We start from the raw sequence: 14,279 nt of genomic DNA, 5'->3' as shown, positions 1-14,279 counted from the left end.
TACCAAAAGATAGTTTAAAATGTATCACCTTAGTAGACACATGTCTTTTGGAAAACTACCTCCTAAAGGAAGTGGCCATAATTTTTCATATTAATTTCCTTAATTCAACTTGATTTAAAAATCTTCACTTAGCCAGCCGATCCCTATTAATGGGGGGGTGGAGGGGGGGGGAACCTGGAAAATTTAAAATACGTGCCCCAAAGGTGGCTACTGGGGCTTTAACAGTTCTAAAAACGTACAAAAGCATGAAAGAGGACGTTGAGTGTTTAGCCTAGCAGTTTTGTACTTAATAAAGTTCACATTGTAGAAAGTGCCATCACAATATACAGCAAAACCTGGATTACGAAATCATGCTTTTTACAGCCCAAAAGTGCCACTTATTACACAACTCACGCACACCACACACCAAACACGCAAGCACCTGCCACGCTGCACCACACCTACAGGACGGAAGGATACACACAGGGACCGGGAGACGCGGGCCATCTGAGCTTGGGCCCTCTCCCTTGTTAAGTTTCAAAAATGCAAAACTCTCACACTCCTACCAAGTGTTTTAGGACAGGATACCTAGTTTTTGTGTTGCTTTTCAGGAGCGCCAGAGCAGACCACAAACAGGTAGGAATGGACTGAAACACCCTCTGCTGGAGGGTCAGCAGAGACCGCACGCGTTTCACATGCTTTGTTCTCTACAATACCTGTAAAAGCTTTGCCAGAGAGTTAACAAACCCCAGACTGGCTTCTAAGCAGCCTTGACGGCAAGCACTGAGGGGTAGGAAGAAGGCAGACGGGATGAGGAAAAATAAGGGTACTGGAAAGAGGAAGGAAAAGAGCCCCATAGTCTAGCATGCATGAAATGATGCTGTTAAACAGTTTGTGAAAGGAGTTTCAACACAACAGACTAACCTCAGTGGGAACCTCGGTCATTAGCTACATCTTGGAGACGGCGTATTAAGGCGGTATGATTTTCTGGGCAAATTCTTTTGGCAGGAGATTCACTTCCATCTTCCAAAAGAATCCCTCTCTTTTTGGTTGGAGTTTCTCCTGTCCGTATCATACTGTTAATTTCTCTTAGTCTCTAGAGCGAGGGAAAAACAGATAGAAAAACTTGAAAACCCGAATACACACAATGCGTTGTTAAGGCAAAGAACCTCAAGTGAGTTAAGTGGTTTACCTTGAGGAGTTCGAACATCTCCATGGAGAAAAGAACTACTGAGCTACCCAGCCTCCCCATGTCAACCTCTCTGCTGGCTGAGCTGATGACTGGGCGGAGAAGGAGGGCTTAATGAGCTCCGCAGATGGAGTGGACGGACACTTTTCCAAATGCAAGAGCGGACACATCTGTGATTTCTACGGTAGTTATAGATCATGACATTGCTAATAACTTATTTAATCAATTCCATACATCCCCATTCTCTTTTTAAAAAAAGCATGATTTTGCATTGTATTGTGCCGATTTTTTTTTTTTAAGTCTAGCAGCCATTTTCAACAGGAATTTCACAAGAGAAGTAAGCCTTAATTCCCTAAAGCATCCTTTGTAAGTAACTTATTGGTATGATCTGGAATGTCATAGTTACTTGTTATCCTTGGAAGATTGAGAACAGTTGGGCAAATTCTCTGCGAGGAACGCCTCCTGAGGAAACACTGCCTGGTGCTGGAGACCAGATTGGTTCTCAGCGCCTTCAGTGAGCAGTTCCTCCAAAGCCCCAAATCCAGTGCACCCCACTCTTTTCTGGTCGTGTTTGGTTAAAGGGTTTTTTCATGTGCTGCCTCCTTGCCCTTGTTTCCTGTTGGGAAGCACATGAGCATACATGTTCACATGCACTTCCTAGAGGAAACGGGCTTAGGCCTTCCGTGTCTGTGTGGATCACCGCATGCAGTACTCTCCGGTATGTGGCGTGGTTTAACCCCCTCTGGACATGTTACTCCTCCCAGCTGTTTGGTGCTGTAAGCAATGCTGCCATGCTGACTGTTCAACAAGCTGCACCTGCCCTGACCGGTGTCCCTCATGACCAGTCATCTCACTTGATACCACTTTGTAATATTCGTCCTTGATCTCAGTTATCACCTAGTAAGTCATGATGACAAATATTTCTCCAACCAACAGTCTAATATTGCTTTCTATTGGAGAAGCTCCCAATTCTGTGCTACAGCTTTTTCTAGCACCTTCCAGTTGGTGATCATGGACAAGCAGGATTGAAAGTCACAACTCTGGATCCTTAACGGGTAAATCCCTAGGAGTGAGGCTTACTGGCTATATGGTAAAGGTATGTTTAACTCTACTTTCCAGATAGAATGTCTCTGCTATACCATTCTGTATTCTGACCAGCAATATAAGTTCCAGTCGCTCTACATCACTGCCAGCGTTTGCTGTGATTAAGATTTTAGTCATTTTCATAGGCAGATAATAGGTGAAGTGTGTTAAAATCTTTTGCCCATTTTTAAATCTGGTTTTCCTTTTGAGTTTTGATAATCCTTTACATACTGTAGGTACAAATCCTTTATCAGCTATGAGATCTGTAAAATTTTCTTCCAGTCTGTGGCTTGTCTATTTAATTTTGATCATCTAATGTGTCAGTCTTTTATAGATTGTGCTATTGATGCTGTATCTAAACCCATGTTCACCAAGATTTGCTTCTATGGTTTAACTTTTAAATTTCACAGTTTAGGTCTGTGGTTCATTTTGAGTTAATTTTTTGTATATGGTACAGTGTCTGGGTGCAACTTTACTATTTTTGAATATAGGTATCCAATTGTTTCAGCACCAACTATTGAAAAGGCTATCTTTCTCCACTGAATTGCTTTTGCACCTTTGTTGAAAATTGGTTGGCCTTTTACACGGTGGGGCAAAAGAGGTTTACAATTGGTCATATAGAAAATAATACAATAAATAATAAGCATAAACTGCATACTCACAACTGTAAACCTACACTCGCCCCACCTGAATGTGTGGTCTGTTTCCGGATTCTGTTCTATTGATCTGTTACTCTACTTTCACCAGTACTACACCGTTTTGATTACTGTGGCTTTATAGTAAGTCTTGAAATCAGACAGCTTGTGTGTTTCATTTTTCCAAAATGGTTTTAATTATTCTAGTCCCTTTCCATTTTCATGTAAGTTTTGGAACCAGTTTAACTTATATAAATAATTCTGCCAGGATTTTGACACGAATTGAGGTTGAATTTGTAGATCAAGTGGGAGAAAACAGATCTTGATGTTTCCAGTTCCTGGACATGATATATACCTCTCCATTTTCTCAATCTTTAACTTCTCTCACCAAGATTCTGTGGTTTTCAGGATACGAATCTTGCACATCTTTTATCAGACTTGACTGTAAGTGTTAAGTTTTTAATGCTGTGTATAGTATTTAAAATTCTTTTACTTCTACTCACTCATTGCTGGTATATAGAAATACATATATTTGATTTTTGTATGTTAATTATGGAACTTGCCTAATCTTTAGTTCCAGTAACTTTTTGTAGGTTATGATTTTTCCGTGTAGAAAACTATGTTGTGAACGGAGACAGTTTTCTTCCTTTTCATCATGTACGTCTTCTCTATTTTGCCTTATTGTGTCTGACAGGACCTACAGCTACAATGTTGAATAGGAGCGGTAAGAGCAGAGATCCTTGCCTTCTTCCTGATCTCAGAGGGAAGGCATCCAGTCTTTACCATTAAGTATGAGGTTAGAGATAATTTCAAATATATATATCTTCTTTATCAGGTTGAGGAAGTCCCCTGAGAGTTTTATCATGAATGAATGTTGGATAGGGCTATTAAAACTACTTCCTTTTTACTGTTTTAGAAGTTTGTCTTTCAGGGAGTTAGTTCATTTCATCTGTATTATCACATTTATTGGCACAAAGTTGTTTTTTTATCCTTCCTACTTAGTCTATAAAGAGATGTATCGTTTTTATCTTCTCAAAAAAACCAAAACCTTTAACTTTAAATGGCTTGTATTTTCTCTACTTTCAGTTGTTTATTTCATTGATTCCTGCTCTTTCTCAAGTTGCTTAGTCACTAACTTGAGACCTTTTTTCTTCCTATATAGGTATTTAGAACTATAGTTTTTCCTCTTAGCACTGTTTTTATGCATTTCACAAATTTAGATATGTTGATTCAGAAATACACAATTTAGTTTCCAAAAATTTGGGGATTTTCTAGAGAAAATACATTATCTGAATCCTTTACAATTTATTGAGACTTGTTTTGTGATCCAGAATGTGTTCTATCTTGGTAAATGTCCCATGTGTACTTGGTGCCACTGGAATGTTCCGTAAACACCAGTTAGTCAACAACATTAATGAATCCTGAATATCCTTACTGATTTTCTCTACTTGTTCTTTTTTTTCTATTTAGGATTGTATGTCCTTATCATTAGGAAATGACCTTCTTAGCACTGGTAATATTTTTTGCTCTTCAGATATTAATATAGCAATCCAAGCTTTCTTTTGATAAGTGTCAATAGAGTATAACTTTTTCTATCCTTTTACTTTTTTAAAAACACAGCTTTATAGAGATATAACTCACATACCATATAATTCATCTATTTGAAGTGTACAAACCCATGGCTTTTAGTATTTCTCTGGAGTTGTGCAATCATCACTCTTTCGTCAGCTCAGAAACTCTGTGCCTTCCACTTCCCCAGCAGTCAGCACTCACTAATCTACTTCTGCTTCAGTGAGTCTGCCCTCTGGACATTCCATATAAAGGGATCATGCATGCGTATCCTCTTGGGACTGGCTTCTTCCCTGAGCTGGATGTGTTCAAGGTCCACCAATGTTGTAGCCTGTGTCAGTACTTTTTTATTGGAGTAATGTTCCATCGTATGGATCTACATTTTATTTATTAGTTAATGGGAGTTTGGGGTTATAATCCTTTAAACTAGCTGTGTCTTTAAAGTGTGTTACACATAAGCAATAAATAGTTGGGTCTTGCTTTTTCACCCAGTGTTACAATTCTGCCTTTTAATTGGTATTCTTAGACCATTTACATTTAATTGCTATTTTTCCATACGTTCTTCCATTTTTTAGCCCTTCTTTTGAAATGAATATTCTGATTTTTCCCCCCATTTAACTCTTAAATTCCAACTGGATTAATATGGTTATAGTTATAAGAGGAAAATCTAATAGAGGAAATGTCAGAGTCATTTCATCGAACTCCAATTGTTTTTTTAGGGGCTATTGCCATTTTTGTTCACAGTACATAATTGTACTGTGAATATTATTGGCATTAGATTAAACCTATGAAATGGTTTGAGGAAATTATAAATCTTTTTCATATTTGGTCTTCCTATTCAGAAACATTAGTATAATTCCAATTTTTTAAAACCGCTAATTCAAGTTAAATAATTTGATACATTTATTCCAAGCTATGTGATACTTTGCTGCTATTTATAGAAGTTTTTCCATTATATTTTTGAACATTTTTTTTACTTATTTTCCTTTCTATTTTTAAAGATTTCAATCTTACAGAAAAGTTGGAAGAATAGTACTGAGTACCCATTACCGATTAACACCTCATTTGTCCTCTCTATAATCTTATAGTTGAACCATCTGAAAGTAAGTTACTGACACTGGAACAGGGCATCTCTGACTACCTCAAGCATATTCTCCTACATAATCCAGTACCACCATCAAAACCAAAGAAATTTAACAGAAACTTTAAAGGTAAATATCAACATTAAAGTCCACATCATGTTTCCCCACAAAAATGAGCTTTACAGCCAAGTTTCCCATGTAGGACCTACTGCGTGTGGCTGTCATGTCTGTTCAGTTTCCTTCACTCTCTAACAGGCCCTCCCCCATCTGCCATTTCTCATCATATTTACATTTGTGAGAGTGCAACCTGTAAATACAATGTCACATCAGCCTTTGGGACCAGCCGCACTCCTCACCCCAGCATGATTCCCAGCGGCTGCTGCTGCCTGAGCCCCTTTCCTTGCACACTCGGCCGCCTGCTGACTTTCACCACCAGCCTGACGCAAGCTTCCCACCCCGTCCCCGCCTCAGACTGAGGCCGAGGCGGCTCACAAGTCCAGGCTCCGTGGCCAGCACCGCGCTGTGCAGAATGTCCATCCCCGGCAAAGACAGAGCCAGGGGACAGACACTGCCAGTCGCAGAAACAGGTACTCGGTCATCAGTTTAGAGAAACCGATTTTCTTTCCCGAAAAAAATTTGGAATTTAAAAATTTTACAGATGGAATAAAAACCACAAAATCCCAGATTTACAGTAGAATGTTAAAAATGCACAAACAGGAAAAGGAAAGAATGAAAATAAATCCAAGTCCCTTAACTTGATTTCCAACTCTGAAATTCTCCCCCCGAAACCCCTGGTTTTCGCTCCACTGGGACCTAACTGGCCACTTTTCCCTGGAAGCTCCCATCCACCGTTTCTAGACTCCTAAGCAGGTTGTGGGTGGGAGAAGCCGAGAGGGGCCAGGCTCACCTTGGAAGGACTGTTGCTGAAGTAGTAGAAAATCTTTTCTCGAGGAGAAAGCACGATTTCGTGTTTATGCGGGGAAATGTAGATGGGATGGTTCTGAGACAGCTGCACGCGGCGCGGGGAGCCTGCTCTTACAAATGGGTAGGGAGACAGCGGAGGGGCCTCCGTCTGTGGAAAAAAAAAGCATTTCTCAGCTAAGCACAGTTTCTCACCAGGTCTTTTTGAAAGTGGTTATTTTTGTTGTAAGAGTGAAAAGATAATAAACCATTAGGTTTATGAATGACACCAACTAATAAACCTAAAGCAAAGCATACAAACAGCAACCATGTAAGGGCTTGCTTGTGCCAGTCCCTGTTTTAAGCACTTTTAGTGCATTATGTCATTCAATCCCACACCGACCTTGTCAGCTGGGGACACTCATGCCCATTTCTTAGAGGAGGACACGAGAGGCCTGGGGAAAGCTAACTAGCACGGCTGCCACAGCTGCTGCGTTCTGGACGCCGGGAGCCCATGCATTCTCTGTACTGCTGCCCCCCACAGGGAATCCAGGCACCTTCTCTTGTTTAATGCGACACAACACTACAAACTATGAGTCACACTTTTCTGTTAGACTCTCTCCCCTTTACTTAACAAGAGGATCATTAATGAAACCGGTTTACATGTGGAACTGCTCACACAGAAGTGATTCCTCACCCCTCCAAAGTGAAACAAAGTATGAAATAATCCCCGTCAAACCTACCATGTTGGCCTGTGAGTACTGCAGGGCAAACGTTTTAATCTGTGTGACGTAGACACTGTTGTAGAACTGGATGAGGTCTCCCCGCTCCTCCTCCTCCAGGTCACTGTTGGCGCCTGTGAGGCGGGTGGGAGTAGGAGGGGCGCTGCTGGGCTGTGGGACAGGCAAGGTGCTGCTGGACCTCATGACAGGACTGGAGTCTCTACTGGCTGTGGCAGGTAGAGCAAGGGGTTAAACAGAGAGACTGCCTTTATCCCACTGCATTTGCTTTTAAAAACAAACAGCTACCCGCTCTACTTGTACAATGGCAGCAAATGGGCATTAATGCTTTTACCAGGGAGCAAAGCGCAGGCAGGTAAGACATGAAGCACTAACATTCCCCCCAGGCCATAAATGCAGGGCACAAGGAGACGGTCTCACTGGTAAGTTTCACCAAGTCTCCAGAACCTGCCCCTGCAGCAAGGGGTGAAAACAATTAGGGAGGGCATTTCCACAGCACGGTTTCGGCTGGCATGCCAGACTTCCCTGAAACGCAGGCCAGCAAATTCCTGCCTGAGTCCCCTGGAGAAAAATGTTTTGCATGATGTGCCTCAAAACTATGGGATAAAGGACAAACAACTTTGCCACTAAATTCAGAATCATTTCTTCTTCCAACAAATCCTTTCCCAATAATATAGTTTATTCTTAGTTTCCTTAGAAGTAATTTCTTTTAGGAATTGTTTAATCTTCTAGGCCTAAATTTTATTTTGTACGCGTTCACAAAGATCCCACTTACTTCTGTCTTTGTTTAGTTCTGTTGGAGAATTCTGATGGCTTCTGCTTTCACTGCTGCCAGAATTTCTTCTTTTCCTTCTCCCTTTTATCAAAACACTTCTATACACCTTTAGGGAGACCATGAGAAGGGGACAGAAATGACAATTTATGGAATACAGCCTAGATCACATGGCCTTGACATGTGATTTAATTCTCACAACAATCCTGTGAAATAATAGTTCTCCTCCTCAGGGGAAGTTAATCAATGCAGCCAAGGTCATATGTCTGTTATGTAACAGATCCAGGGGGACACCAGGGCCTGCTGCTTGAAATTCCAAGTACAGCCTACAATGCGACAGAGCAGGATAGGCCCCAACCATAAAGCCAAGGCATTCTAAGCCAGGGGTGGGCAAACTTTTTGACTCGAGGGCCACAATGGGTTCTTAAACTGGACCGGAGGGCTGGAACAAAAGCATGGATGGAGTGTTTGTGTGAACTAATATAAATTCAAAGTAAACATCATTACATAAAAGGGTACTACGGTCTTTTTTTTTTAGTGTTATTCATTTCAAACGGCCAGATCCGGCCCGCAGGCCATAGTTTACCCACAGCTGTTCTAAGCCAACCACAGATGTCACGCACCCCTGCCCCTTTAAGGTAGATGAATAATATTACAGGTAAAATGAGTCTTAAATCTTCATTAGATGTTGTCTTGGTTAAATGTACCATATTTCCTAAATCAGACTGATAGGTGGCACAGAAACCAAACAACCTTCTCGTTTACATCTTTCCTGTGATTAGCTAAATTAAGGCGTCTGTTATTTCATGTCATTGCCTTTAGGAGAGGAGAGAACTTAAACCAGTGGTTCTCAACCTTCTGACCCTTTAAATACAGTTCCTCATGTTGTGACCCAACCATAAAATTATTTTCGTTGCTACTTCATAACTGTAATGTTGCTACTGTTATGAATCGTAATGTAAATATCTGATCTGCAGGATGGTCTTAGGCGACCCCTGTGAAAGGGTTGTTTGACCGCCAAAGGGGTCGCGACCCACAGGTTGAGAACTGCTGATGAAACTAAAGACTTCCTTTAAAGTAAAGGCTGGGGAAGAGGCTACAGAAACAACTCGGGTTGACTTTTTGTGTTTCTCAAAGATGTGAAGCTTTATTTTCAACCCCAAGAGGAGTAAGTTACCTGGCTCCGGGCCTGTGGCTGAGTCCTGTAACAACGCATAATGTTCTGGAAGGACTTGTCCTCTTTTGTGACCTGGAAAAGAATAAGAGTATTTTGTGAGAGCGATGGACTTCCAGCAACATACTATGAGCACTATACACTTGCTCCACAGTGAAACTGGTGAAAAGTCTATTAAAATTAGTCACTTAAAATCTGCAAATGGTCCTAAGGCACACAACAAGTGAAGAAATATCTATGAAAGAAAACTTAAAATTCAGCAACATTAGAGGTGGTAAATGGTACCTAAACCAAGACCTGGCATAACATTTCACGAGAGCGAGAAAACGGCATTTCACTTACTACAGAATCCCAGTAAAATAATAGACAACTTCTGCTCAGAAACTATGCAGGCAAAGAGGAAGTCAAACAACATATTAAAATTGCTCAAAGTAAAAAATCTAAAGATTCCAGTATCCAACAGTGATCTTTCAAAAATTAAAAGAAATGAATATATAATCACAGATGTCTGGGCCAATGTGTACAGTGGTTAGAGCACCAGCCCATGTACCAAATGTCATGGGTTCGATACCCAGCCCGTCTGGGTGAGTATGGGAGACAACCAATTGATGTGTCTGTGTCTCTATCCCTTCCTCTCTCAAAAAAAATCAAAGGAAAAAATCCTCAGGTGAGGATAAAGAATTTTTTTTTTCCTGAGAGTAGGGAATTACCTTTTTCCTTTTATAGTCCGAAGTACTCACCTTTGCCATCACATAAATGGCACACATTAACAACTGGTCCAGGTGTCTGTCCATCATAAGTTCAGGACACTGAACTATGGAGAATTCAAAGCAGGTCCAGATTTTTTTCCTTAGCTCATCTGAAATATCCAGCTTAGCACAAAGATCCCGAAGGCGGACGCCTGCTAAGTGGTAAACCTGGTAGATAAAAAAGCCATCTCAGAACCTGTTTATCTAACACATTCCCCAAACGCATGACCAGTGAGAAGCCATGAAAAGTTACCTTTCTAAAGAACAGCGACAAAGAGCTGGTCTTCCTGGGCCTGCCGCTGCCGCTGGGTAAGGGGGGGCCTTGCTTCTGCTGTGCCCCTGGGGAGAGCTGCTGAATGGCCACCTGCCCCGGCACTTGCAAGCTGGTTCCTGTCACCTGTTGAGAGCTCAAGTTCCCAGCCAGGGCCTGGGCACTGAGGGGCTGCATGGAGCCCGTCACGGCTGATGCCTGCCCCCCAACATTGACTTGGACCGGGAAGAAAGTTATCCCTCCATTTTCATTGGCAATACCTGGCGTTTGTTACAAAGAAAAGCACAAAGGAAATGCTGATAATACAAGGTTCCCCAGGCAGCGTTCCCAATTCCTCCCCCTCCTAGCCCTCCCCTCTAAATGCCTGTTGCATCATCATTCCAGCCGAACCTCAGGTAACTTTCCAATGAACGCCACAGAGAAAGAACGCGATATCCAACTCAGCCTGCCTTACCTTGTACAGGAATGGTCACAGTTTGTCCATTGTTGGCTGTGACTGTGGCTGTTGCCATGGTGACCAAAGTCTGTCCAGGAACTGGTGTGACAGGAACCGCCTCCCCAGGCACATTCTGCACGGGGACAGCACTGACCAGGGGCTGTGGGGGCCCGCGCCCGGGTGCTCCTCTGTCGGAGGGGCTGTCGTTCTCGACGAAGAGCCGTCTTCGGGTGGAGCTGGCGGTTGGGGAGCTGTACCTCTCATATAATGTGGTTGGAGAGGCGATGCCTAGAGCCAAAAAAAATCAAACCACTTCACTCAGGGAGAAGGAGAGGACTCATCCAAGCTGTTATTAGTGCACAAAAACTAATTTAAAAGCCAACAAAAATTACAGGAGTCACATCATAGTAATAATTCCACTGAACACTATTATGAGCAAAATTTAAAGACAGATTTTTCTCTATTTGTCTCTCAGGACTCCCTTCTTCACTTCACCTTCTGCTAAATCAAATGAGGCTTTGCCCTCCACTACTTCAGGGCCTTGATGAGCGAGGGGCAATTTAAAGAATTGTTCTATTTTTCCACGATATTTATAACCATATTCAATTTCTACCTGATGCTTATGTAAAATGTGATTTTGACATAAACCCACTACTTGATAAGGGGACCTGATGGATTTGATATCCCCATCTGGGAGCATTTTCCCCCCGTTTTATGAATCTTCATTTTTGTCCAAATACAGAAAATTGCTAAAACTCAATAATGTCCTTTAGAAAGAATGGACATGCATGTTTTTTATTCAATTAAGCTTAGTTTAATTTTTTAAAACAACTTTATTGAGAAATACAGTGTGTCCCAAAAAAATGTCTACACGTGTAGAATAATTATAAAGGTGATGTTTATTAAAATACTGTTCATTTTCAAAATGTAATAGAATCAGCTATCACACATTTTTTGGGGACACCCTGTATATGCCCTATGAACTTCACTTGCAGGTTTAGACGGAAGTCAAATCCCCAGATATTAGACTCCATCTATGTGCCTTAGTATTTAAACTTACTTCTTCCAAGCCCTCCAGTCTCGGCACGAACTTCACTCACTCTTCTGGGAGCCAAAGGGGTGCCAGCCGTACACATGTCATCTGCTCTTTCCAGGTTCTGCGGTGGCATGACCTACAGAGAATGTTCACACAGAATGCCATTATCCAAAAAGCTTTATTAAAAATACAATCATCACCTAAGGTAAAATTAAACTGTCTTGGCTCATCGCTTATTCCATCTATCAGCTGTCTTTTCCACTGGCAGGCTTAAACATTTCAAAACCTGGTAACTAGATATTAAATATGAATTAGCAGTCCTTACTGATGTGGAGAATTAGATATCAAGCATCTAAGGTAGAGAAACTTGATTAAGAGATCACGGCAGAACACTGAATTCTTCCCCTGTCACTGAAAACCTGGGGCGAGGGCACAGTCATTCTGATTCTTGTCTCCTATTTGATGCAGGTGCTGTACCCGCTCACTCTGCACAAGGAGGACATGAAGTGTAACTGCGCCCTGGGAAGAAGGGCGGTGAGCAGACTAGATACTGCTACACTTTCCTTATGGAAAGACGTTACGGTCTCTCACAAACCTCTTCACAGGTGGGGACTCGGTTGTCATTCTCTCTAATCCTGTCCCAGAGCGGAGAATCTGGCTTCCAGGCCAGATGATCCAAGATCTGTTCTTCAATCTGATTGAGGTGTTTCACCACCTCTCTGCAAAGGCCATCTTCTGCTCGGATGAATACTTCTATCACCTGAAGTGAAGAAAAGGCCCTGGTTTAATAATTAAAAATAATAATAATAATAAAAAATATATATATATATGTATAAAAAAAGGATAACTTTTTTTACATATTTATAGATATAACAAAGACAATTTATAAAAAATTGTAAGTTTAAAGAACAGTACTATTTTGAAACAGCTGCTCTTCCCTTCTGCCTTTATAAATAATTAATATTTAAATTGCATTTATGAGTTATGCAAAATCTTTTCATAGTGCTGTATTTCAACATTTAAATGAAAGAATGTCTTATCTATTGAGAGTGAAACATTACTCTTTAAATTTTGTACTTAAAAACTCTAAACATTCAATCTCTGCCACTATAAAAACGTTTTGACTGCTGTAGCTGAATTAAATAAATTCATATACTCAGTTAATATCAAGAAGGAAACAACTAGTCAATACCCTTCCACTGTGCCTCTATAATCATGTCAAAGAGGATTTTTGTTTCTGAAAGACACATTCAATATTATTTAAATTCCATAAAAAAGATTGCTCTGTAAGATAAGCGAGTGATAGGTTTGCTATTTTTTTTAAAACCTTAAGCTCATAAAATGAAAGTATCTTAAAAGCCTTTATGAAATGTAAGGAATAAAATGAAACTTGCTAAGCATAGGTCTTTATTGTACAGTAAAAGAATTTATATAGTTCTTAGGACTCTATTTCTTCTCTGCTCCCCAAATACAGTAGAAATTATTAATAAATGTAATTAAAAATAAACGTACTTAGATATTAAAATGCACTAGATGGCTAACAATAGGAAGTTGGTCTCATCTATAATTTTCTCATTATTATCAGATCTTTAAAAATACCTTATAAAAGTGATAAGGTGGCACATCAAATATCTCGGTAATGAATGGAAAATTCCCAGGAGGCTTATAAGAAAAAGTGACAACCTCGAGGCAGCAGGCCAAGAGTGATCTGTGGAATGCATCTTGTTCCAGAATGCCCTGTAAAACAGTTATTAACATGCAGAAACATTAGTCTACTCTGATAAGACATTTTATACCCAATCAAGTTAAATAAAAATACCAAAAAGTCTTATTCTCTGAATTAGTGAGTAGTATGTGCTTCTTTTCTTACAAAACTATTAACTTTATAAATAAGTCCATTTTTTAGCAACTTTCAAAATTCTTATATATCATGAAATATAGCTAATACAAAAAATTACATCCCTAATTAAAATATACATACACTCTGATGCTTAGAAGACTAATGATCTGGAAAGATATTACACACGAGCATTACAGTCAGAGGCCACTGTCATAAAAAGATGGCTGGAAGGAGGACAGGTGACTTGGCTAGATGGTCAACATGCTTATTCAGGGTGATATAATCACAGATGATTTTCACATGTACTTTTTCTTTGCTTATTTATTTCCTAAAATTATATATTTTTTAAAACTAAAAAGTTATATAGACACAAAAAGCATAGCCAACAAGAGCAAAAAATAGGTAAATTAGACTTCATTAAAATTAAAACCTTTGTGTATCAAAAAACACCATCAATGATGTGAAAAGACAACCCAAAGAATGGGGGCAAATAATTGTAAATCAGATATCTGATATAATTTATACTCAGAGTATATACCAAAAAGAATTGAAAGCAGAGACTCAAATAAATGCTTGTACACCAATGTTTATAACAGCATTATATTCATAATAGCCAAAAGCTGGAAACAACTCAATGTCCATCAACAGATTAATGGTAAACAAAATGTAACATTCACATATATGTGGTGTACATGCATACAATATTATTCATCATTAAAAAGGAATAAGAATCTGACACATGCGACAACATGGATGAAACTTGAAAACATAATGCTGAGTAACATAGGCCAGACACAAAAGAACAAATATTGTATGACTATCTA

General features: G+C 40.0%; 1 protein-coding gene across 1 annotated transcript in view; it reads right to left on the bottom strand.

Annotated features, from left to right (window-relative positions):
• The window catches only part of RBL2 (RB transcriptional corepressor like 2), a 53,224-nt gene that overhangs the window by 17,224 nt on the left and 21,721 nt on the right, over window positions 1–14,279 (bottom strand). Inside the window, exons 12-22 of the mRNA XM_081108553.1 lie at window positions 13,215–13,352; window positions 12,211–12,375; window positions 11,640–11,751; window positions 10,598–10,867; window positions 10,126–10,403; window positions 9,864–10,040; window positions 9,127–9,198; window positions 7,953–8,058; window positions 7,181–7,386; window positions 6,445–6,609; window positions 904–1,075 (exon numbers count right to left, since the gene is read on the bottom strand). Coding sequence (XP_080964679.1) covers window positions 905–1,075; window positions 6,445–6,609; window positions 7,181–7,386; window positions 7,953–8,058; window positions 9,127–9,198; window positions 9,864–10,040; window positions 10,126–10,403; window positions 10,598–10,867; window positions 11,640–11,751; window positions 12,211–12,375; window positions 13,215–13,352 — 1,860 coding nt within the window. The 3' untranslated portion in view covers window position 904. The remainder of the gene's footprint in view (window positions 1–903; window positions 1,076–6,444; window positions 6,610–7,180; window positions 7,387–7,952; window positions 8,059–9,126; window positions 9,199–9,863; window positions 10,041–10,125; window positions 10,404–10,597; window positions 10,868–11,639; window positions 11,752–12,210; window positions 12,376–13,214; window positions 13,353–14,279) is intronic.

The sequence above is a fragment of the Myotis nattereri genome (assembly GCF_964212035.1).
Source record: "Myotis nattereri genome assembly, chromosome: 15".
Taxonomy (NCBI): Eukaryota; Metazoa; Chordata; class Mammalia; order Chiroptera; family Vespertilionidae; genus Myotis; species Myotis nattereri.
The sequence above is the reverse complement of the archived record's forward strand: the minus strand, read 5'-3'. Positions and strand labels throughout refer to the sequence as shown.